General features: G+C 46.5%; 1 protein-coding gene across 11 annotated transcripts; it reads right to left on the reverse strand.

Annotated features, from left to right (window-relative positions):
* Positions 1-18,390: 18,390 nt before the first annotated feature.
* On the reverse strand, positions 18,391-23,164 carry LOC114204204 (GTPase IMAP family member 1-like). Of its 11 annotated transcripts, none has more exons than XM_088018603.1 (4): positions 23,054-23,164; positions 20,886-20,947; positions 20,665-20,711; positions 18,391-19,654 (listed from the first exon to the last, which is right to left on the reverse strand). In XM_088018603.1, exons 3-4 carry the CDS (start codon positions 20,705-20,707, stop codon positions 18,786-18,788), a joined length of 912 nt encoding a protein of 303 aa, XP_087874729.1. In that variant the 5' UTR covers positions 20,708-20,711; positions 20,886-20,947; positions 23,054-23,164; the 3' UTR covers positions 18,391-18,785. The 11 variants fall into 11 exon arrangements, 10 of the variants coding, with proteins under 10 accessions (XP_087874729.1, XP_087874726.1, XP_087874723.1 ...); XM_088018600.1 differs by having other exon boundaries at positions 20,886-21,163; XM_088018597.1 differs by lacking the exon at positions 20,886-20,947 and adding an exon at positions 21,575-21,696.
* Positions 23,165-24,288: the final 1,124 nt, after the last annotated feature.

Genomic DNA, 24,288 nt, shown 5'->3' on the forward strand with positions numbered 1-24,288 from the left:
ACACTGCGATGCAGATCTGACACTTGCCAAAGGGAAGGGGGGAGGTGCTGCCTGGGTGGGGAGAGTAGCGCCCTTGACAAGTCGGCACCGTCTGAATAGGGAGTTCTAGGGCAAAGACGGATGCATAGCAACGATATCCTGCGTTAGGTGGATGCTGGCGGCTCCTCAGTGCTCAGCCCTTGGCTAAGGGCTGCCTGGGAAGGGCATGGCTTTGGCCCAGAAGCTGAAGTGGGTCCTGAAAGTGTTGCAGCTGGAGACTGCCAGCTAACTGCCCTCCTTGGAGCAGAGTGGAAGTTTTCCTTTCTTTTTCTTTTTTAAATGCTGTACGTTAGATCCCCAGAAGTTATTCATCTTATGGCTGGGAGTTTGCACCTTTAGAATAACATCTCTCATCCCTCCACCCCCCCAACTAACCCCCAACAACCACCATCCTACTTTCTGTTTCTATGAGTTAGAGTTTTTTAGATTCCATGTGTAAGAGAGATCATAGAGTATGTCTTACTCTCTCTGACTTATTTCACTGCGCACAATGCCCTCACGATCCATCCATGCTGAGCTGCGCACAATGCCCTCACGATCCATCCATGCTGAGACAAAGGACAGGATTTCCTATTTTTTTTTTTTTTATGGCTGAAGAATATTCCATTGTCTATATACACCACATCTTCTTTATCCACTCCTCTGTTGATGGACACTGAGGTTGTTTCCATGTCTTGGCTATTGTGAATAATGCTGCAATGAACAGGGTAGGGGGTGCCGATATCCTTCAACACCTGATTTCATTTTCTTTGGATATACACCCAGAAGTGGGATTGATGGATCATATGGTAGTTGTCTTTTTAATTTCTTTTTTTTTTTAAAGATTTTTTATTTTAAGTAATCTCTACACCCAACATGGGGCTTGAACCTCACGACTTCGAGATTAAGAGTCCCACACCCTACCAATTAAGCCAGCCAGGCATCCCTATTTTTAATTTCTTGAGGATTCAGACACTGTTTTCTTCGGTGGCTGCACCAATTTACATTCCCACCAACAGTGTATAGGGTCCTCTTTTCTCCACATCCTCGTGGACACCTGTTATCGCTTGTCCTTTTGATAATAGCCATTCTCACAGGGGTGAGGTGATACCTCCTTGTGGTTTGATTTGCATTTCCCTGATGATCAGTGATGTTGAGCATCTTTTCATGTCTCTGCTGGCCATTTGTATGTCTTCTTCGGAAAAATATTTGTTCAGGTCCTTTGCCCGTGTTTTAACCAGATGGCTTTTTTTTTTTTTTTTTTGCTATGGAGTTGTCTGAGTTCCTTATAAACTTTGGATATTAACTCCTTCTCAGATATATAATTTGCAAATATTTTCTCCCATTCTGTACGTTGCTTTCTCATTTTGCTGTTTCTTTTGCTGTGCCAAAGCTTTTTACTTTGATGTTATCCCACTTGTCTGTATTTGCTTTTGTTGTCTGTGCAAAAAAAATATTATTATTTTGTGTGTGTGTGTGTGCAAAAAAAATCATTGCCCAGACCAATATCAAGGAGTGTTTCCCTGAGCTCTCTTCTGGTAGTTTTACCATTTCAGGTCTTACACTTAAATCTTTAATTCACTTTGAGTTAATTTTTGAATAATACAAGTCCAGTTTCATTCTTTTGCATGTGAGTATCCAGTTTCCCAACACCATTTATTGAAGAGACGATCCTTTCCCCATATATTCTTGGCTTCCTTGTCAAAGATTACTTGACTAAATTTTCTTGAAGGAAGAGCCTTCGAGAGTGGTGCACCTTTGTAGCTGTCACAGCTGGCTGGCATGCTTGCTCCCTGCAGAGCCTCTTCTCCATATATGTTTGGAGACCAGTTCCTGCAGGGTTCCACTGGGTCTCTCCTCCTGTGAGGCAACTAAAAGTGGAAGATTTCTAGGATGAACTGCGGCTCTCGTCACTGCATTCTATCTTGGGCAGCATGCAACTCGCGGTCTTCCTCTTCCACCGCTCCTTCCCATTCCCCTTGCCTTCAGCTTTCATTTCTGTTCATGGCCGTGTTTACCTGTTGTGTGACCCACACTCTTGTTCCTGAAGGATCTGAGACCCTGGTAAGACTCTAAGACTCTCAAGTGCATGTGTCTTAGCAAGGCCACTAAATGCTGGCTATGAATTTCTCATCCTGCCTGCTCAGTGAAGTATCATTGATGTAATGGGGTGGCTCCCAACTGAGAATGACCTTGCCCCACAGGGTAGGTTAAGCAACCTCTAGAGACATTTTTGGTTGTCACAGCAGGGGCGTGCTACTCGCCAGAGATGCTGCTAAATGTCCTACAATATACAGGACAGTCTGCATAACAAAGAATGATCTGGCCCAATATGTGAGTAGTACGGAGATTGAGAGACCCAATGGATACAATGGATCAATGTGGTGTCCAGATGTTGTAGCTCTCTTTGGATTAGAGAGTGGGAGGCGTTAACTTCTAATGAGGTGGTTTTTCCTTATTCACAGTGTTTCTGTTCAACTAATGCATTGTGTATATACCTGTTTGTCACACGGGGTCATCCAGTGTCCCCAGACTACCCCCCCAAGCCTCCCCTTCCTCATGGTGACCCCTTTCACTTCCTCCTCTCGCTCTTCCTGCCCTGAGAAAGACCTTGTGCAGAATGTGGCATTTGTGATGAGTTTAACTTCCAGAGTAAAAAACAAAGAAGTGTGCTGATAACAAAAAGACAGAAAATCTGAAAAAAACTTCATCTTCCTATCCCATCGTTACAGTGGTTGATGCCATGGACCCATTGGTCCAGCCTTCCCTACTGCCATATTATGCTTCTCCCCGGCAGACTGAGACATCAGCATGTCTCACCTTCCAGTTTTCCAGGAGAGGCAATGCGATGCTAACAAGAAGACTTTGTGGTCATAATTCTCACACTTACTTCTGAGAATAGACACAGGATGTACTCACCAGATCGGTGTGAAATCTACCTGTGAACAACATGATACACTTTGCTCTTCAGCTACCAACATTTCCTGTTTTTCTCTTCTCACTTAAACCTGTATTCAAAAATGTTAGTGGATGTTAGGGTGGCGGGCCTGTGTTTCCTGACCCCCAGATTAAAAGGGGTCAAGCCCGGGTCAGGTGTTATACCCCAAACATAGCCTTTGGAAATATATTTGTAATTTGTCTGTACTAAGGCTACAGTAATTTAAAATGAGGTCATTTACGTTGTGAATGTTTTCCTAGCTTTCACTCTTCCTGCTTTTGCAGCCCTCCAGAGCCCCTGCAAGTTCTGGTTTGTTTTCCTTGGGTATATTTCTGAGGTTCCCCAAAGGATGAATTCTATAAGCTCCTGAAAACTTCTGGGACCTGCCATGTGGTACTTACCTTGCTTTTCTTCTTTTCCTGATATGAGTCCTCTGCTGGGTACTGCCTACAAGACACTATTATCATCAGGCATGACTCTGAGGCTTACTGGTCACCATGTCTTCAGGTTGTCAACATTGCCAGGTCTACCAGGGGCTGGACCATCCTCCTGTTTGGAGGATGGTCCTCTGTATTTCTTCTGGGCTATGAGGTTCTTGTGGGCACCACTGTGGTTCTGCTGGCCACTCATCCCCTTCCTCCCCCGCTTACCTACCCTGGAAACGGTGACACACTCCATTGAGGCCCACACTAAAATCCTCAACAAAATACTAGCAAATTGAATACAGCAACTTATAAAAAGAAGTGTAGACCTTCTTTAGACTAAATCCTCAACTACACTAAAATCCTCAACAAAATACTAGCACTTAGACTAAAATCCTCAACAAAAATACTAGCAAATTGAATACAGCAACTTATAAAAAGAAGTGTAGACCATGAGAAGTAAGCACCATCTAAAAATACGTATACCTGGGATTTAACCCTGGGGATACAAGATTGGTTCAATATATAAATATCAACCTGTGGGTTTTACCACGTTAATAGAATGAAGGACAAAAATCACATGATTCTCTCAATAGATGCAGAAAAAACATTTGACAAGATCCAACACCCGTGATAAAACACTCGATAAATTAGGAAGAAATATAATCGTGGTGTGCTTCACAATTGTCCAAACTCCTTGGTAGTTGAAGCAAAGCTGTTCATACTGTGGCCTCCATGTAACTCTCTGCCCACAATTCTTACTCCTGTAGTCACCCCCCAGGGTCCTGTCCTCCTGCCTGCAGTGCCTCCCGCCGCAGCCCTCCCCGCCTCCCCAGACACACACTCATGCTGTGGATGACCGCTCCAACTCATCACTTAGATTTAATGATTCATCGTACATCTCATATGCAAGGACCCCAACGCCGGGCTCGAACCCATGGCCCTGAGATGAAGACCTGAGCTGAGATCAAGAGTTGGACACTTAACCAGCTGAGTCACCCAGGGGCCCCACATCTCATATTCTTAAGGAAAGTTTTCTGACCCAGCCAAGGATGGCTTAAGCCCCTCTCCTATTTGATTCTGTCACGTTCTGTGCATACCCAGATCCATGGCTTACTATTTCTTGTCTATATGCCCAAGTACGTTGTAAAATCCTTGGTGACAGAAACTCCTTATTGTTAAGTTACATCCTAATATTTGATCTGTCCAAGGCCCTCAATTTTTAATTTGTCACTCAGATGTCAGTTAACTATCCCCCAGTCCTCGATGAATTGGTTAAATTTGGTCCAAGCCATCATTACATAATATGTGAGGGCTCCAAGTCCTCCCTACTATTTCTAAGAGTTCCCTTCACTTTTTCCTCAGCCTTTTCTGTTTCCTCATTTCTATGAAATTATGCACCGTTTCTGTTTCAGCCTGTGCCCCTGAAAGCCTAAAGCACAGTGTTTTTACTGTTTCTTTTTAAAAAACTGTATTCAAACACAATTATCATATTCAGCTTTTTCTTTTTTTAATTTTAGGAACTTTACTGGAGACTGTGCAGAGTACAAGAGTCAGCCCACAGCCTTCCTCTCTCATTTTGATCACTTTTTTCGCTTCACTCTCCTCTCTTTTAAAAAAATTTTAAACATGCTTTACTCGTGTATATGAGATCCTGTCACGCTGTGGACAATAATGACATTTCTTTTTCAGTCTGCCAAGCTTTGGTGAAAAAAAGCCCCTCACCAGCGTCCCCCCCAGCACCCTGCCCTGCATATTATTGAAAAGTAGGAAAAGTCAATTTAATAAACTTAATTTAAATTTTAACAATTTCCCACATATTTAGAATATTGGATAAAGTATAGATAAATATTGAGTGTGGACCAAAAAATGTGCAAGGAACTCCATCAGGTTCAGCAAGAAGATACATTGGTACTTATTTTTGGTATCCCGCTTGTTTTCTATGAATACTTAAAAGACTCCAATCTAAATCTTCCCGCTCCTGGAGAAGGGCAGTCTTTTTTGGAATGCTCTCCAACTGTTTTATTTTTTTTTTCCTAGCTGTTTGCTCATCTCTGCTTGTTATTTCAGTTGTCTGCTGCCAATCCCTTCTCTAGGTTCTTGCTTTTCACTCTTTCTCAGGGTCTTGTGATGTGGGCTGAGAGATGTTTTGTGCTATGATCTTGTTTTGCAGCTTTTGGCCTCAGTCTTTCTTTGTCTTTTAGGAGCTGTTTTCGATAAGGGGTCATTACTTTGCTCTCGTCGTTTCATGTTCTGAGTGTCTCCTTATGCAGGTTGAGAGCAGGGACTTGTTTGTTTCTTATGCTGGGGTTCTAAAAGGCATTCCCATATTGGCTCTTCACTGGGGATTTTGCCTGGAAGTGCTTGAGAAGTTACTGATTTCACCGGAGATACTACATCTGAAGCTTTCTGCTAAGAAAATGACCATGTTTCTGCATTTGATGGCACATTACTCTTGTGCAGGAAGGCGCTCGTATAATGCAAAATCTTGTGCTTATCTGGACCCCAAGCAAACTTTGTAACATTAGAGGCCACTGGTTTGGAAATAAGTTTGTGTGTGTGTGTGTGTGTGTGTGTGTGTGTGTGTGTGTGTGTGTGTGTGTTTTCAAAGATTTATTTATTTATTTACTTACTTATTTATTTTAGAGATAGGGATAGAGAAAGAGCGAGTGTGCGAGCACGGGGAGGGGTCAGAGGCAGAGGGAGAGAGAGAATCCACAAGCAGACTCCCCAGCAGAGTGCTGAGCCCCATGCAGGGCTCGATCTCACGACCCTGAGATCATGACCTGAGCCAAAACCAAGAGTCGGCCGCTTAAGTGACTGAGCCACTGAGGCGCACCCCAATAAGTCTGTGTTTTTAAACACCACACAGCTCCATGAGTCTCCTTGTCTTCCAAACCCAGGCAGTACTAGAACGGCTATGCGGAAGCTCTAGTGGGCTGCGATATGAGAACCAGCTCCAATGTGAAATTTACAACCACAGAGCACAGGGCACCAAGCAAATTTTTGCTTTGACAAGAGTTTGGCGGTGGGCGCCTGGGTGGCTCAGTTGGTTAAGCGACTGCCTTCGGCTCAGGTCATGATCCTGGAGTCCCGGGATCGAGTCCCACATCGGGCTTCCTGCTCAGCAGGGAGTCTGCTTCTCCCTCTGACCCAACCCCCTCTCATGTGCTCTCTCTCTCTCTCTCAAATAAATAAAATCTTTAAAAAAAAAAAAAGAGTTTGGCGGGAAGGCCAACGTCATCGTCACTAGGGTCATCTTCTGGTAGTTGCACGGTGGCTCTTTGTTCATTTGTGCGGTGTAGAAGAATGTTTGTCATCCACAGGAGAAAATGGTTTTGTTGACATCTGTACTAGCTATTGTCAACTCGCCTGAAGCTCTGAATCCTTACTGGTCTTAGACACTTAGTGGCTAAAGATTCATGATAGCGACCAAAGAAAGGTACAGATTTACTTCAGTTAAAGAAGGCACAGTCTTATTTTCAGGAACATTGCATGATGGAGGTCCTGGGGAGAATATAAAAACACTGATCTTTTTTGCCAATTTATTCATGTCATATATAATCTTATATAGTCATAATGGGTTTGTAACATTTCCTACATTTCATTACCTCTCAAGAACTGGGTTGACTGGGCTTCTGGGATGATTCTACCTCGTGTACCTTGGTGGGAGTTGCAGTCATGTGGTGTCCCAGCTAAGTTGCCATGTACGAGATGCTTCACTCATAGGCCAGGAGTGGATGCAGGCTGTCGGCTGGGAGTCCAGCTAGACTGTGGACTGCAGTGCCTTCGTGGGGTCTTCTCCTCCAGTCTGGCTTTTGAGGGAGACTGTTTAAAAAGCAGCATTCTATGAGTCCCCTACTCTTTTCAGGGAGAATCTCTTGCTCCTCAATTTCCAAAGGAGAGAATATTTAAATTCCACTCTCTGGGAAGAGCATAATATTCACTCCTTCTCATAGAAATAGAAGTAATTTGGGGGAAAGAAGTTGGCGGAAAGCCTGACATCCACTGTTTCCAGACACTGGAGTAGAGTTTCTTTGCCTCAAAGCAAGAAATGAGTTCCATGTCCCCTCGCTTCAGTTCCCGGTCACCCTGGACCCATGCATCTCCTGCCTGGGGCTTCCTGTGTCCACACTCTCAGCTGACCAAAGAAGGCCTGTTTCTGGCTGACTCAGGTGAGTCTTCCTCTTCAGGTTTACCCTTCTCGGTCTCATGTGGTGTGGCCTGACTAAGGGTCCACTCTGGCCCCAATTGCCTCCATTCAGGGAGAGGGTTTGGGGAGCTCCATTTTGACCTTGATTCCTGCTACACTCTCTACCGCAGCATACTAGGGGTGCTGTCCTTTGGATGCAAAGGTGATAGTTTGCCCAAATGACTCCATTCTCTGTGTGTATATGCTTTTATTCAAAACTATGGAGGAAAGAAGGGGCTCCTTGGCATTCTGAATGGAAACAGTGACATCTGGAATAGCAGTTCAAAAATTACTAACACGCTTACTCTTTTGTCTTTCTAAGCGTATGACCATGGCTAAAATCCGTCAGAGGTATACTTTTGGGTTTTACAAACTGGATGGAGGAGGAATCATATCTGAATGCAATTTGATATGCATTTCTTTCCATATGTGTGTGATTAGGCATCTTTTCATATGTTTTTCTGCTGTCTTCTTTCGTCTATTTTTACAATGGGTTGCTGCTCCCTTACCTTTCAATTTCCCAGAAACTTTACTTATTAGGCAGATTAGTCATGTGTCTATTATATGGCTTATAAACGTTATTTTCTAGTTTGTTATTCAAACTTTACTTTGTTTTTGTTGTTGTTGTTGTTTGTTTTTAATGATTTTATTTTTAAGTAATCTCTGCACCCAGTGTGGGGCTCGAACTCACAACCCCGAGATCCAGAGTCTCACACTCCATTAACTGAGCCAGGCAGGCGCCCCTTTACTTTGTTTTTTAACAAAGTAGATGTGTATTGCTATTATGTAGGGATATGAATCCATACATTTGTGTGCTCTGGTTTTTGAGTCATACTTAGAAAGACCTTCCACATGCATCAATTATGGTGGAATACTTTTCTGTTGCCTTCTGGACCTTTTTTCTTTGTGCTAACATTTAAATCTTTTATTCATTTGTAATTTATTCTGGTGTTTATCAAGCATTGATCCTGCATTTCTAGCATAGACTGTACTTCAGGTTACTAAGTAAGTGAAGAGGGAAAGCATATCCTAATACAAAATTCTAGCTACATATTGGAAAGGAAATAGGAGAATAGAATATTACCATTTTGCAACACTTAATAATGGTTTACTCAGTGATCATCACTAAGTTCCCCCTGATGGAAACACAGGGCACTGTTTATGAGTAACATTGCCAAAAATACTGAACTTGATTCTGATGCGTCTGATCCAACCAACCACAGCTAAGTTCCAACTTACAGAAATGTATGAGACAGAGGATCATATTAAATGACATCGTGAGGATGCAAACAGCAAAGTTCAGAATGTGAGAAAGTCAATAGTACAGATGTCCGGTGTCTTCCACAGATAACTCTGCAAAAGAAGACAGGTGGGCGGGGTCTTCTGTTTCAGGGCATGATGGAATAACCGAGGTTATTATTTACCACCCATCCTGTAATACTGTGAATTATAAGACATATGTATTTGATCAAATGACCAAAATATATTTTTCATATGTATTTGGTTTTTGTCCATGGTTCATGGCTCACAGCTCTTAAACCCCTTGAAATTTTCTGTCATACTGGTGATAAAGGTGTCTTTGTTATGTTAATGAAGGCGACTTTCAGACCCACCAAGGTGGGGCACTTGTTGTCCAGAGGACCAACAAGGTGATTAGAGGATTGGAACTCTCAGTCCCAGCCAGACTTCCCAGGACCAGAGAGATGAGGGGTGGAGGTTGAATCAGCCAATGGCCAACGACTTAGTCAATCAGGACTATGCATCAAAGCCTGCACAGAAACTCAAAAGATCTGGGTTTAAATATAAAGACACAGATAGGTTAAGTCGACGAACTGGAAAAGATAGAGCGTACATGAAGTATACGAAGCCTGCAGTGGCTATATTGCTATCAGACAAAACGGGCTTCAGAGCAACCCCATCTCTCCTCCAGGGATAAAGAAGGACCTTTCTCAGGGATGAGGAGGTTAATTCATCAACAAGACACAATAATACTGAAAGTACGTGTGTTACAGGATTTTCTCCTTCGGTGCCCGCAGTTCTCGGTCACGCCCCTTCGAAGAATGAAGAGGGAGACCAGGCAGAGTGGTGGACAGCAGAGCAAGGGTTTATTGAGTTTAGCAATAGTACAAGCTCTCAAAGAGGGAGGGGACCCGAGAGGCTTGCCACCGGAATTTCTAAGTCTAGGGGGTTTTATGGGCTTGTTGGCTCGATGGTTTAATCTGATTAACCCTCCCTGTGCCTGTCATCCAATCAGGTTTCCGTCATCTATCTATCACGCAGGAAAGGGTGGAGGGCTCCTTCCAGGGTGGTGTAAAATCCTCTTACAAGTGGTTTCCTCTTAGGGCGGGGGGCCCCTTGTCCCTGCCTGCCTTTCTTCAACTGTCCTTCATCGCATGCACCTCATAAGTAACCGAGTTTCAGAAAAACAAGAAAACTTCAAAATTAAAGAAGTAAAACTGGCAGAAGTGAATGGAGAAACAGACACATCCATGGTTATAGCTGGAGATTTCAACAGTCCTTTTGCAACAGGGTGTATTATTTCCTTTTCTCCTGAAAACTGAGCAAGATAAGGGAAGAGAAATCGTGTTTCATAATTCAGATTTCTTCCCATTGAACTCTGACTTGAGATTTCACTTCCACATTTCCCACAGTCTCATCGTTGAGTGGATAGGATGGGGTCTGGAGAGGAGTGTGGAGGGACAGACGGAAGGTGAACTGTAGGACTCAGATGATGGTTCCAGGTCTGGTAGGCAGGGTGGCCTGGTGCATGCTATCTAAGCTTTCTGGGCCTCAGGGTCCTCTCTTGTCAAAAAAAGGGAGTCGTTTTTCTCCTGTGTGAGTGGAGTTGGAGTCCCTGACATCGCCGTGAGTGGATGGAAGAGACTGTTGCCAGTGCCCCAGGGCTGTGAGCCGTGGTGTGCCCAGCATCCTGGAAGGCCTGTTCTCACACAGCCTGGAAGGTGTCTGGCCCGACCAGGCAGCTGCCATCAGAATTTCCACCAAGGGGCTAAATTACATAGCTGAGCTGATCATGCCCAGAGGGTTGGCCAAGCCGGAGCATGGGCAGAGGCTGGGGACCGGGCAGAGTATTGGGGCCGGGGACAGACATGCAGTAGGGAAAGTATTCTCCCCTCTTCTCTTCAATAGCAAAGGAGGTTGGCTTTAGCAATGGGTAGAAAAAAAAGAGGAAATGGGTCTTTACCACTTACTTTTCCATCCTTCAGTGACAGAGTCTTGAGTGTTTTCCCAGCCCAGAAAATCCCCTTTTCAGCCTTAGAATTCGACACTGGAGGGCCATCAATAAGGCCTTTGCTCAGATTCCGATGATGGTTTAGGGAATCATGAGGCTGCTAGGGCAGAGAAGAAGACATTTCTGGTACCTCTCTATTACTGATTTCTAGCTGGATTCCACTGTGGTCGGAGAACACACTCCATACGATTTCAACTCTCTTACATTTGTTGACATTTGTCTTGGAGCCCAGGATGTGGTCTATCTAGGTCCGTGTTCCATGTGCACTTGAGAAGGATGTGTCGGCTCCGCTTGTTTCTATCAATATCAGTTAGATCCTGTTGATTGATGGTGTTATGGGGTCAATTCTCCCATAACCTTGCTCATTTTCTCAAAATTGCACTATCAGTGGTTGAGAGAGGGATATGCAGTCTCCAAATGGAATGGTGGATTCCTCAATTCTCCTTTCGATTCTTTCAGTTCTTGCCTCACACGCTTTGTAGTTCTGTTTTTGGGAATACACATTTAGGATTGCTTTGTCTTCTTGCTGGAATGACCTTTCCATCACTGCATAATGTCCCTCTCTGGTTTTGGTAACTTTCTTTGCTCTGAAGTCCACTTTATTTGATATTACTATACCCATTCCTTCTTTCCTTTGCATGTTTAACATTTGCACTCTTTGTGTTTTCTCAGCCTTTTCTTTTCAACTGGTTTCTACCGTAACATCTGAAATTATTTTCTGGGAAGCAGCATATACTTGGGTCACATGGTTGAATCTACTCTCCAGTTTCTATCTTTTAATTTAGATCCCTACATTTAATAGAATTAATCATCGAGGCGTTAGTGCATAAGTCTGCCATTTTTATTTTGTTTTTTCCTTTGTTCTCTCCAGTTTTCACTTCTCTATTTTCTCCTCTACATTCTTGTGGGTCACTTGAACAATTTCGTAATTCTATTCTGATTTTAATATAGTGTTTTTATATTTATTCATTCATTTTAGTTTTTATTTAAATTCCAACGAGTTAACATACGGTGTATTATGAGTTTCAGGTGTACAGTTTAGTGATTCAACACTTCCATACAACACTGGGAGCTCATCCGCCCTCCTTAATCCCCATCACCTATTTCACCCAACTCCCTACCCCCCATCTCCCCTCCGGTAACCATCAGTTTGTTGTCTATAGTTAGGAGTCTGTTTTTTGGTTTTCCTCTCTCTTTTTTCCTCCCTCTGATCCTTTGTTTTGTTTCTTAAATTCCATATATGAGTGAAATCATATGGTATTTGTCTTTCTCTGAGTGAGACTGACTCTGACTTTTACTTAGCATAATACTATCTAGCTCCAACCATGTTGTTGCAAATGGCAAGATTTCATTCTTTCTGATGGCTGAGTAATATTCTATTACATATATGGGCTCTTTTCATAATTTGGCTATTGTTGATAATGCTGCTATAAACATCGGGGTGCACGTACCCCTTTGAATAGTATTTTTGTATTCTTTGGGTCAATACCTAGCAGTGCAATTGCTGGGTCATAGGGTAGTTGTATTTTTAACTTTTTGAGGAATCTCCATACTGTTTTCCAGAGTGGCTGCACCAGTTTGCATGCTCAACAATAGTGCAAGAGGATTCCCCTTTCTCCACATCCTCGCCAACACCTGCTGATTCCTGTGTTGTTGATTTTAGCCATTCTGACTGGTGTGAGGTGATATCTCATTGTAGTTTTGATTTGTAGTTCCGTGATGATGAGTGATGTTGAGCATCTTTTCACGGTTCTGTTGGCCATCTGTCTTCTTTGGGAAAATGTCTATTCATGCCTGTTGCCTGTTTTCTAATGGGATTATTCATTTTTGGGGTGTTGAGTTTTATAAGTTCTTTATAATTTGGATGCTATCCCTTTATCAGATATATGTCACTTGCAAATATTTTCTCCCATTCTGTCAGTTACCCTTTAGTTTTATTGATTGTTTCCTTTGCTGTGCAGAAGCTTTTTATTTTGAGGAAGTCCCCAATAGTATATTATTGCTTTTGTTTCCCTTGCCTCGGGAGACAGATCTAGTAAGAAGTTGTTATGGCCAATGTGAAAGGGGTTGATGCCGGTGCTCTCCTCTAGGATTTTAATGGTTTCCTGTCTCACATTAGGTCTTTCATCCATTTTGAATTTATTTTTGTGTATGGTAGTAAGAAGTAGTCCAGTTTCATGTTTTTGCATTTTGCTGTCCAATTTTCCCAAGAGCATTTGTTGAAGAGACTATCTTTTCCCCATTGAATATTCTTCCCTGCTTTGTCAAAGATGACTTGACCATATAGTTGTGGGTTCATTTCTGGGTTTTCTCTTCTGTTCTGTTGATCTGTGTGTCTGATTTTGTACCATAATACTTAGAACAACCACTAAAATAGTTATTCAGAAAAGAACACTTTAGAAACACTGTTTAAAAAACACTGTTTTAAAGTGTTCCTTTCTGAATAGCTATTTAGTGGTTTAGTGGTTGTTCTAGGTACCACCGTCCATTGGTATTATCATTTTACCAGCCAGGGTGAAGTATATGAACTTAACCCCTCTTCAGAACATTGAAACTCCCCTGTCTACAATGTAATTGTCCTTTTTTAAAGATTTTTATGTATTTATTTGCCAGAGAGAGACAAAGCGAGAGAGGGAACACAAGCAGGGGGAGTGGTAGAGGGAGAAGCAGGCTTCCTGTGGAGCAGGGAGCTCGATGCGGGGCTCGATCCCAGGACCCTGGGATCATGACCTGAGCCGAAGGCAGACGCCCAACGACTGAGCCACCCAGGCGCCCTACAATGTAATTGTGTTGAATTTATTTCTTCTACATAAATTTAGAACCATATCAGACAGTGTTGTAATATATTCCTCAATCATCAACCATAATTAGAACTCAAGGAGAAGGAGAGTCCATTCACCTACATTTTTGCTACTTTCTTTCTTCCTGACGTTCCAAGTTCCTTTTTATTGTTTCTTTCTGTTTCAAATCTTCCTTAGTCTTTTCGAGAAGGTCTCCTGGTGACAAATTCCCTTAATTAGTTTTCCTTCACCTGAGAATGTCATGATTCCCCTTTTATTCTTGAAGAACATATTCTCTGGCAACAGAGTTCTGGGTTGTCAGTCCTTTTCTTTCAACACTTGAAAAATGCTTTGTCACTTCCTTCTGATGTTCATGGTTCCTGATGAGAACTCTGGAGATGACCCTGTACCTCTCCAGGTTCTGCCACTTCCACAGCCCCTGTCTACAGAACGGTAGGAACCAGGCACCTAGCCCCCATCCCACTATGTGTTTAGGGTTAGGGCAGGTATCTTTCCAGGAACTTCCAATTTGTCCACATGTATGATCACCTTGTGCTTGAATGTCACCCAGCTCCACAGTGGGGCTCAGCTCGCTTCGGTTTTGATCCACAGCTACCCCTTTGGGACTGATGTCCTCCCTAGGTCATTACTGCCACCACTGGGACATCCTCAGAGGAGAGTGATACTGGGGCAGCCTGCATTCCCTTACTGCCCTGCCTACTCACATCTATGTGCGACCTGCCATTTCATCTCCTTCAATGGCACAAACATGTAATCCTCGTATGTTGACCAGGGTTAACGAGAGGGAATCACAACATGAAGGATGTTCAGTTGGCTCTTGAACAACGTGAGTGTGAACTGCGTGGGTACACTTCTATGTGAATTTTTTTCAGTACATACTGTACAGTACTATGTGGGGCGCCCGGCTGGCTCAGTCAATGGAGCATGTGGCTCTTGATCTCAGGGTTGTGGGTTCGGGGCCCATGTTGGGCCTAAAGATTACCTAAAACTAAAATCTTAAAAAAATTAAATAAATACTGTAGAGTACGGTAAATGTATTTTTCCTCATTATGATTTTTTAAAAGATTTTATTTATTTATTTGTCAGAGAGAAAGAGAGAGCACAAGCAGGGAGAGGGGCAGAGGGAGAGGGAGAAGCAGGATCCCCGCTGAGCAGGGAGCCCAATGCAGGGCTCGATCCCAGGACCCCGGGATCATGACCCGAGCCGAAGGCAGACCTGAGCCACCCAGGTGTCCCTGCCTTATGATAACATTTTCTTCTTCTAGTTTACTTTATTGTAAGACTACAGCATGGAATACATATGACATACAAAATATGTGTTAATCAACCATTTCCATTATTAGTAAAATTTTGGGGGAGTTTAAAGTTATACTCAGATATTGAATTTAAATAAATTTTGTTTTAAATTGTATCTGGAAAAAAAAAGTTATACTCAGATATTCAATTGTGGGTGAGGGCGACGTCAGTGCTGTTAACCCTCCCCGCCCCCGCCCCGCCAAGTTGTTCAAACATCAACTGTATTATTATTTCCTAGGGCTGCTATAACGAAGTACCACTAACTGGGTGGCTTATGAAGACATAAATTTGTTTTCTCACAATTCTGGAGGCCAGAAATCCAAAATCAAAATGTTGGTAGGGCCATACTCCCTGTGAAGACAGAAGGGGGTTCCTTCCTTGCCTCTTCCGGGTCCCGATGTCCCCAGGGGTTCCTTGGCAGCATAGTCCCATCTCTCCCTCCATCTTTATGTGACTGTCTTCCCTCTGTGTGTGTCTGTGGCCACATTGCCCTCCTCTGATAAGGATACCAGTCATGTGGATTGAGATGACCAAGTGGTCTTATCTTAACAATCAAATCTGCAAAGACCTTGTTTCTAAATAAGGTCACATTCATAGGTACTGCGGGTTAAGACTTGAACATATCTTTTTTGCGGGAACCCAATTCAACCCACAGGAGGGGAGAAAAGCTTAAAAAGTGAAGTTGAGGGGCGCCTGAATAATTCAGTTGGTTGATCTCCCGACACTCGGTTTCAGCTCAGGTCTTGATCTCAGGGTCGTGAGCTCAAGCCCCATGTTGGGCTCCATGCTGGGCGTGGAGCCTACATAAAAAAACAACAACACATTTCAAAAAGTGAAGTTGAATATAAGTGTTGACAGAGTACAAGGAACTAAGGATCAAACCCTCTCAAGGACACTCTCATGAGCCCACTCTCGTGTTTGGACATTCCGTACAAATGGAATCATACCTTTATGTTATTTTTGTGTGTCTGGCTTCTTTCACTTAGCATAACGCTTTCAAGGTTCATTCATGTGGTGGCCTGGATAAATAATATTCCATCCATCCATCCATCAGTTCATGGACATTGGGTTGCTTCCACTTTTTTGGCAATTATGAATCATGCTGCTATGAACATTCAGGTACAAGTTTTGGTGTGAACATGTTTTCAGCTCTCTTGGGTACATACCTAGGAGTGGAATTACTGAGTCATGTGGTAACTCTGTGTCTAACTTTTTGAGGAACTGCCAGACTCCTTTCCATAGTGCTTGTTCCCTTACCAGTAATGTATCAGGGTCCAATCTCTCCACATCTTCACTTGGATTTGTTAGTTTTTCTTTTCTTTCTTTTTTTTTAAATTATAACCATCCTGCGAATGTGAAGTGGTATCTTATTTTGGTTTTGATTTGCATTTCCCCACTGACTCATGATATCGAGCATCTTTTCATGTGTTTATTGACTATTTGCGTATCTCCTTTGGAGAAATGCTGAACCATTTTTTTTACCTATTTAAAAAACTGAGTTATTTATCTTTTTACTATGGAGTTGTGAGAGCGCTTTATATATTCTGGGTACTAGATCTTTATCAGATATAGAATTTGCACATATTTTCTCCCCTTCTGTGGGTTGTCTGTTCAGTTTTGATGGTGTTCTATGGTGGGCAAATGTTTTAATCCAGTTATTCTATTTTTCTTTGATCGATTGTGATTTTGGTGTCATATGTTGGAAACTATTGCCTAAGTCATGGTTATAAAGATTTACACCTGTGTTTTAAGAGTCTTACAGTTTTGGGGTGCCTGAGGGGTGCAGTCAGGTAAGCGCCCATCTCTCAGTTTCAAAGGCTTGGGTCCTGATCTCAGTGTCATGGGATCGAGCCCCACATCTGGCTCTGTGCTCAGTGCGGTGTCTGCTTGAGATTCTCTCTCCCTCTCCCTCTGCCCTTCCCACTTGGGTTCTCTCTCTCTCTCAAACAAATAAATAAGTCTTTAGAAAAGAAAAAGAGTCTTACCGTTTTAACTCTTATGTTTAGCTCTTCGATCCCCTTTGTATACTACTATTTCTAGATAACATGATACAGGGATCCACATTCACATTTTGCCTGCGGATGTCCAGCTATCCTAGCATGCTATGCTGTTTTTACCCATTAATATGTTTCAGATATTTTTCATGGCATCCTTTATCCTTTCGCATATATCCCAGCTTGTAACACACTGCCCACAAACACACTCTCTTCCCAGTGTGTCCTGGATTGCAGCCTTAGTGGGACCCCCGGAGTGCTCCTTCCCACATTTCCATCAGCTCAATCACTGCCCCTTGGGAGCTCCCTGGGATCCCAACCTCCCCAACTAAAAAGAGAAGAATCCAACTCTTCTAGTTCGGTCATGGGTTAAAACTTTCCATTGTTCACACTGGACACCTTGCTATTCTTTTTTTCATTTTTATTTTTTGTATTTATTTTTCCGGTGACCCTTTTCCTCTTTCTCAGCAGAGAGACAATGCCAGCGTTCGGTTTGATTTTGTTTGTTTCTGTTTGTTCATCACAAGAGTCTACTGAAAAGTGAACATGACCAAAATCAAGATTCCCTATCAGGGCTCCTGCTGGGACCTGCACACAACCCTTAAACCAAATTGACCTTTGCAGCTGAGGGAATTTCAAATCTTGGCACTGGGCTTCGGCGTTCCTGTTAGTGTCTGCATGACTTCCATGCAGGACTGTGGGCCTCTCTCTGCAATTTGTGCTCAGTTGTTGCAGCGAGATTGTCCCTTTGTAAGCATCTCATGAGTAATCTGAGGTCATCAGTCATCTGAGTATCATTGGCTGAGAGGCCAACCTGGCAGGGGGCACGGGAGAGGGGAGATTTGGAAATACACAGCAGTATCAGAGAGGAGCTTGAGTTTGTGCGTCAGGCTAGAGGTGCTGGAGAGACAGGGAGGCACAATCAGGATGGACGAGACAGGCTAACCGGGCTCATTTGACCTGGACCAGAGCGCTGACCCTCCCAGAGACACATGGGACAGAAGATGACTTCGCACCTCACCTCACTTCACCAGTTGGCCCCCAAGACTGTCTGCTCCTTTTTTCGAGATTGAAATAAAAGAGAAATTTCCAAACCTCTCCAATGTTTTTTAATTCATCCCTGAGTTGGAAAGTGTAACCTTACCCTGTGAGTGTGTAAACCAAGGAAAACACTCCTCTTCGGAAGGTGAGTCTCTGCAGGGTCTCAATGGCCCCTAAGGAACCCATCTGCCTTCAAGCTGCAGAGGGGTGGGAATGGCCATGCCCAGGGAGACATCGCCTGACTGGTAGATGGACAGGCTTTATGTATTTTGTTCTTCTGATCACATGCCCGAATGTGTGTGGGTGTGTTTGTACTGGGGTGTATGGTCTTTGCAGACGGGGTTAGGAATGACAGGAGTTAGTGTCTGTTCAACAAGAATATAAGGCAGAACAAACATTTACCATCTAAAGGAAATACCGATTTCCTTTAACACAATGTGATTGTTTCCTATATTTATTCAACTCAGAATGAACTCAAATAAACGAGGATGGACTGAGGTTCTGCTCTGTGTTGGCTCTCCCTCTCGGCCTTTTGGGGAGTCCGCGAGACATGAGGGCAAAGACAGGAGGGAAGACAATCCAATGACAGGGGAAGGCAGCCTGAGGTCAGGGAAAACAGATAAAAGCAACTCCGGTTGTTTGGCTTCAGTGAAAGGAGAGCACAGGGAGGGCCAAGTCCCAAGGGTAGGTTTTGCTGAGTCCGGGCCGGGCGGGACGCTGCCTAGGCAATCCCCGCCAGGGAAGGAGGAAAGAAGAGCCTGTGGGCCCCGAAGGCACACCGCACGAGCGGCGAAGTGATCATCAGTCGATGGGCCGAAGTCGTCCTTGGACTGTCAGTCGGGACTGACCTCCTGCAAGGCCTTTGGTCTCAGGCGCCAGAGCAGCAGGCCGAGGAGCAGCGCGCCCCCGAGCAGCACGAGCGCCCGCCGCCACCCGCGCGGCGCCACCTCCAGCCAGCGCCGCCCCCGCACACGCCCCCGCGCCAAGCCGCCGGCCGCCAGCAGCTGGGCCACCCGCCGGAGCCTGAGGTCGGGGGGCGCGTGGCGCAGGGACTCCGCCAGGCCGTACACGGCGTTGGTGAAGGGCGCGCCCGCGTGCTCCCGCGCCAGCCGCTCCACCAGCGCCAGCAGCTCCTCCACCTGCGCCTCGCGCGCCGCGCCCGCGGCCCGGTTGCTCAGGGCGCACACGCGGCCGCCGCACTCGGCCACCAGGGCCCGCAGCGCGCGGTTGTCGGTGTCGCGCACGTAGTCGTGCAGCGAGGCCCCCTCCAGGTCCTCCCGGCGGGTGAAGACGAGCACGGCCCGCGCCAGGACGCCGGCCCCGAAGAGCTCGCGGACGCCGCGCACGGCCTGCTCGTCCTGGGCGGTGAAGCGGCCCAGCTGGGTGACCAGCAGCAGCGCGTGCGGCCCGGGCGCCGACAGCAGGTAGCAGCGGCCCCGCTCGGCGCAGTCCGGGTCGGCGCGGCGGCCGTCGGCGCTGAAGAGGTCCGGGGTATCGGTGACCTCGACGCGCCAGCGGGCCCAGCGGCGGCTCCCCAGGGCGCAGGTCCTGGTCACCGGGGTGGACGCGAGCCTGGACGGGAAGCGCCCGTGGCCCAGGATGCTGTTGCCCGTGGCGCTCTTGCCCGCGCCGGTCTTGCCGGCCAGGATGAGCCTGAGCCGGGGCTCCTGCGCAGGCGGCGCGTCGTCCGGGTCCTCGGAACCTGTGAGGACACAGCAGGCGTGGGCTGCCCGCCTCGGACCCGCCTCCCGCTCCCCGGGGCCCCGGGGGCGCCTGTGGAACACGGCAGAGCACCAGGCCTTGGGCTTCTGCTTCTCCGACCGAGCCTTTCCTAGGGGGTCTGGTCAGAGCTTGTTCCGCCCCGGGGCGTCTGTCCCCATGTCTCTTGCGTCTTTGGCCTCAGCACAGGCCCCTGGCCCCGCTCCAGCAGCTGGTGCGCATCTCTCTGGAGGGCACCGCTCCGTGATGGCAGGCCCTGACTCCGCGGACGTGCTGTCTGGGCCCGCACGCGGTGCAGACCTGTTGCTGCTTGACACCTGCCCTGGCCTCTGGGATGCTTCTCCGGGGCGCCGTCCCCGCGTCCCAGCCAGGAGAGGCGGGAGGGCACGGAGGCCTGGGAGTGAGGGGCTGTGTGCAGTCCCGGCCACCGCGCGTTGGAATCACAGCCGCAGCGTGTGCCCGCCGTGTAACCGTGGGGAAGTTGCTCCATCTGAGTGTTAAACGTCTTCCGCACAGATGGGAGTGGTGACAGAGAGTTGTTTCTCCCGGGGTTGCTCAGAGGATTAGGGGGCTGGTCTCTTTCCTTCTTCCCTCCTTCCCAATTGCCCTCCTCCTCCCCAGCTCTCACACCTGCTGCCAGGAAGATACCTGTTAAGCCCCCATCCTTGTTCTCTAGCACATTCTACCTGGTAAATCGTGTTCCCTCTAGTCCATGGTCTCATTCCCTCCACCTACTCTTGTGTGGGGGTCAGAATAGATTTCTCATCCGCGGTTTACCCTCTGGGTTGGGAGGCACAGACTAGTCAAAGCACTTAATATCTCACAGTAGGGCGGGGCGGAGATGCAGCACAAAGGCAAATCTGGGCTCTTGCTGTTTCAGCCCAGCATGGAGACACCTCTGGGACTTGTGTCTGTTCAGTCTTGAGTTGGCACATCCCCTTGTTCCCCAGAGCTGACCCCCGAGGCCAGTATACACCGCGAGGAAATTCTTACCATAGGCATTTTCTTCATCTCTTGCCATCTTCCGTCCTCCCATTTGCCTGAAAGAGCCCCGAAGACAATTTGTTCATTCATTCATTCATTCATTCATCCATCCATCAAATAGGTATAACTACCTTCGTGGGTCAGGCAAGGTCCAAAACGCTGGTAGTACCCCAGTGAAAAGGTCAAGGCTCCTGCCTTCCCCTGACATCAGCATATGGGGAAGAACCAACCTGGGAGGACCTGGCTGGCGTTGGCCCGGTACCGGGAGAGCATTTGGTGACTTTTCAGGGACCTCGAATGCAAAAAGCAGAGGGCAGATGATAGCAGCTCCTCTGTATCAGAGAGTGAGCTTTAGATGCTAATGTTTTCCCAGGTGATTCTGTGTCAGTGACATAAGCTGTAGGTTCTGAGTTTTCCCAGGAGATGCCACAGCCAGGGGAGACTTTGGAAAACCCTGAGCATTGGAAAGTTTGCTCAGTGACTTAGGAACCACCTTAGGGCAGTCGGCCTGGGGCAAAAACAAGAAGAGAATTTGCATTTTGTTTGTGGAAATTGGAAAGAAAACATCCCTCCCAAGCTGATCTGAAGAGCCTGTGATCTGCTCTCAGCAAACCGAGTAACTGGGCTTGTGTCATTTGTCCAAGTTTGATCTGTGCGCCTGGGGAGACGGGCCACTGCCCTCCAGCTCCTGATGGTCTTGCCCCAAATCTGAGGCCTCTCCGACTAAGTGATTATACCCAATTCCCACGTGGTTTAATACAGTGAAACACTTCGCGATGACGTTTGTCTGAGCACACGAGAGCCTGAACACAGGCGCGCAGCCCGTCCCCCGTCCGCCTCCCCGGCCCCCTGTCCCGCTCGCCCCCTACTCGGTGGGCTGCTCCGCAGAGAGCGGGATTCGGCACCTTTCCTTTCCCACCTGTGTGCTTGCTCCTCTGACCACTGATTCTCTCCCACGTGTCTGAGTCCTGTCTGTGCCTCACCATCCATTTCACGTGTACCTCTTCATGGCGACACCTGCTTACTGTGGGTGATCGTGTTCTGTCCCGTGGGCACCACATGAGGAAAAGCAGAGGCAGGGGCTGCTGGATAACTTGTCTCTGGCCAGAGGACTCAGGTGACAGGTTTGCCTGGTACTCAGTCCAAAGTGTTTTGTGTTTCTGCAGCAAACCCTGCCACCCCCCCCAAAGCCCTCAGTAAAGGTCACCCCACACGCCTTAGGTGAGGAGTGGTCTTGTGCATACAAATCAGCGAACTCCCATAACTGACCCCAGAGCAGAAGTGAAGAAACAGCCAGAAGATTCAGTGCAAAGACCAAGCATGTAGCTAAAGCCGGAAGCCCTTGTCCATGCTGGAAATGAGAGGCTGTGGTATAGAATATTCACGCAACTGCTGGGCCCTTTGGAACCTCCCCCAGGGTTTGGATGGGGATTTGGAGCGTTCTTCCAGAGTTTCTGAAAGCTGAAACCCGGGGTCACAAAGCTGTGTAGTCAGTGAAGAATGTAAGACATGGAGACTCCTGTTATCTTAAATGGGATTGTAGATGATTTATCTAGTCCAGTGCTTCTGAACCTGCTATTTTTTGGACATATCTAAGGATCCTTTAAAATATATCTATTTCTTTGACATTTGGATTCACAGATCTGTACTTAAAAAAACAAAACCAAAAAAGGTATGTCTCGCCCCACCCCCCTGAGTGATTCTAATGCCTTTGGTGGGTGCTCTGAGTTTCTGAGCCATTCACCCCGTCCAAGCCCTTCATTTCCAGTGGGGATGAGGGTAGGAAGCGGGCTCGCAGCCCACACAGCCCTGGGCGGCTCGGGCTGGGGGGAGAGACGTGCAAGGGCACGTGTAGGGCAGGGGTTTGAAGACGGTGTTCGTCATGGTCGCTGGCTCCTGCTAGTCCCTGTCGCACACAGGGCTGAGGAGGTGGAGCGTTTGAGGAGGATCCAGCTCATAGACATAATTTTCACTTTGTACCACGGTCTGAGGGTAGACCGGTTTCTTTGTCCTCAGAAATATCTTTCAGCTTTGCTGCATCTGCCCTCGGGGAGTGTCTGCCGGCTTCTCCAGTGTGCTCTGCTCCTGGAGTCCTTCTAGCAAACACCTTTATTACTAGTGGGGGAGTAGGGAAGGAGAAAGGATTTAGTCCCAGATAGGAGTGTGTGCAGGCCACGACTGGAGAAGATGCTTAGCACTTCTTCTGAACTTACTTTGAAAGTCAGAGCATCCTTCCAAGCCTAGAAGTGTGAAGCGCGAAGTTACCTTTCTAGAGCCAGCTCCCCTTCCTCATCCTCAGCGGTAGTAGAAGGCAGGTGCTCGCTCAGTGAGCTCACACAGGCCCCCAAGTCCTCACAGCTCCCACTCCCCAGGCGACCCCCTTGCCCTGTGGGCTCACCTTTCCCGCAGCAGTGGTGACAGGCTCTGAGGGTGGCAGAGAGGCCCCTGGCCTAGTGCTTTCCCTTTGGCTGTGAGCTCAGAAGGATGCCCCTCCCAGCACGGGGAGGAAGTGTCCCAGCCTCTCAGAGCTCAGAGCCCCCGGAGGGAGGGTGTCAATTTAAAGGGACAGGACTGTGGCCAGCCTTTCCGATGGGAAACCCAACCCCTGCTTTGGACTGGGGCCATGTTTTCCAAAGGTCCCTGTAACCCCCATCTTGCCCCCAGTACGGGGCTGTAACCTCAGAGAAGAGCAGTTGAGATTTCTGAGGCCTGTTTCAGTTCCAACCTCTGCCCACTAATCTTACCTCCAGTTGCCTTTTGGTTTTTTTTTTTTTTTTTTTTTTAGGTGTTTTCCTATGAAATGGCCTCTTGAGAGTCTCCTTCCCTCGACTGGACATCAGGTTGGACAGGGTCACCAGCATGGTCCTATCTGCCAGTCCCGTCATTCTTAAAGAAAAGGAGGACTTTTCCAGTCATTAAAGATCAGACAGCAGGCAGAGGAAGGAGATTTTTCATACGAGGCTTAGTCTAGCCTCAGTTGCTCTCTCTGACCCAAGTTGCTGTTTCTTCTCTCAGGAGGGTCATGAGAGAGGTGAGTAAATAGCCAGCTGTTGTGTGGAGAGAAGGCTGCAACAGCATATGGTGATATGGGCCCCGGACCTGGCTAGGTCGTTAATCCACTCTGTGATCTTGCCTAACTCACTTAAACTTTCTGGAGTTAACTTCATCTGAAGCTAATTGGTTGGGGTCTGATTTTTACCCATTCTTGCTAGCTTCTTCTCTCTAGTGACGAGAGCCAACCCACTACCCTCCACCGGTCCCCCCCCCCCCACGCAGCTTTGTTGAGATATAATTGAATTGTAACACTGTGTAAGTTTAAAGGGCACAATGTGTTGATTTGATACACTTACATATTGCAAAATGCTTACCGCTGTAGTATTTATTAAATAACACCCGCATCACATCACATCATTGCCATTGCTTTTTTTTTTTTGAGTGACAGCATTTAAGATCAACTATTCTCTTAGCAACTTTTAATGTATGATCCAGTGGTATTAACTCTAACCACTGTGCTGTGCATTAGACCCCCAGAACTTCCTCATCTTATAACTGGAACTTTGTACTCTTTGACCAATGTCTCCCCATCTCCCTTCCTCCAGCCTCTGGTAACCAACGGTCCACTCTCCATTTCTG

The sequence above is a fragment of the Eumetopias jubatus genome, unplaced genomic scaffold (genome assembly GCF_037043125.1).
Source record: "Eumetopias jubatus isolate StellerSeaLion01/CBP00866 unplaced genomic scaffold, mEumJub1_p1.0 scaffold_14, whole genome shotgun sequence".
Lineage (NCBI taxonomy): Eukaryota > Metazoa > Chordata > Mammalia > Carnivora > Otariidae > Eumetopias > Eumetopias jubatus.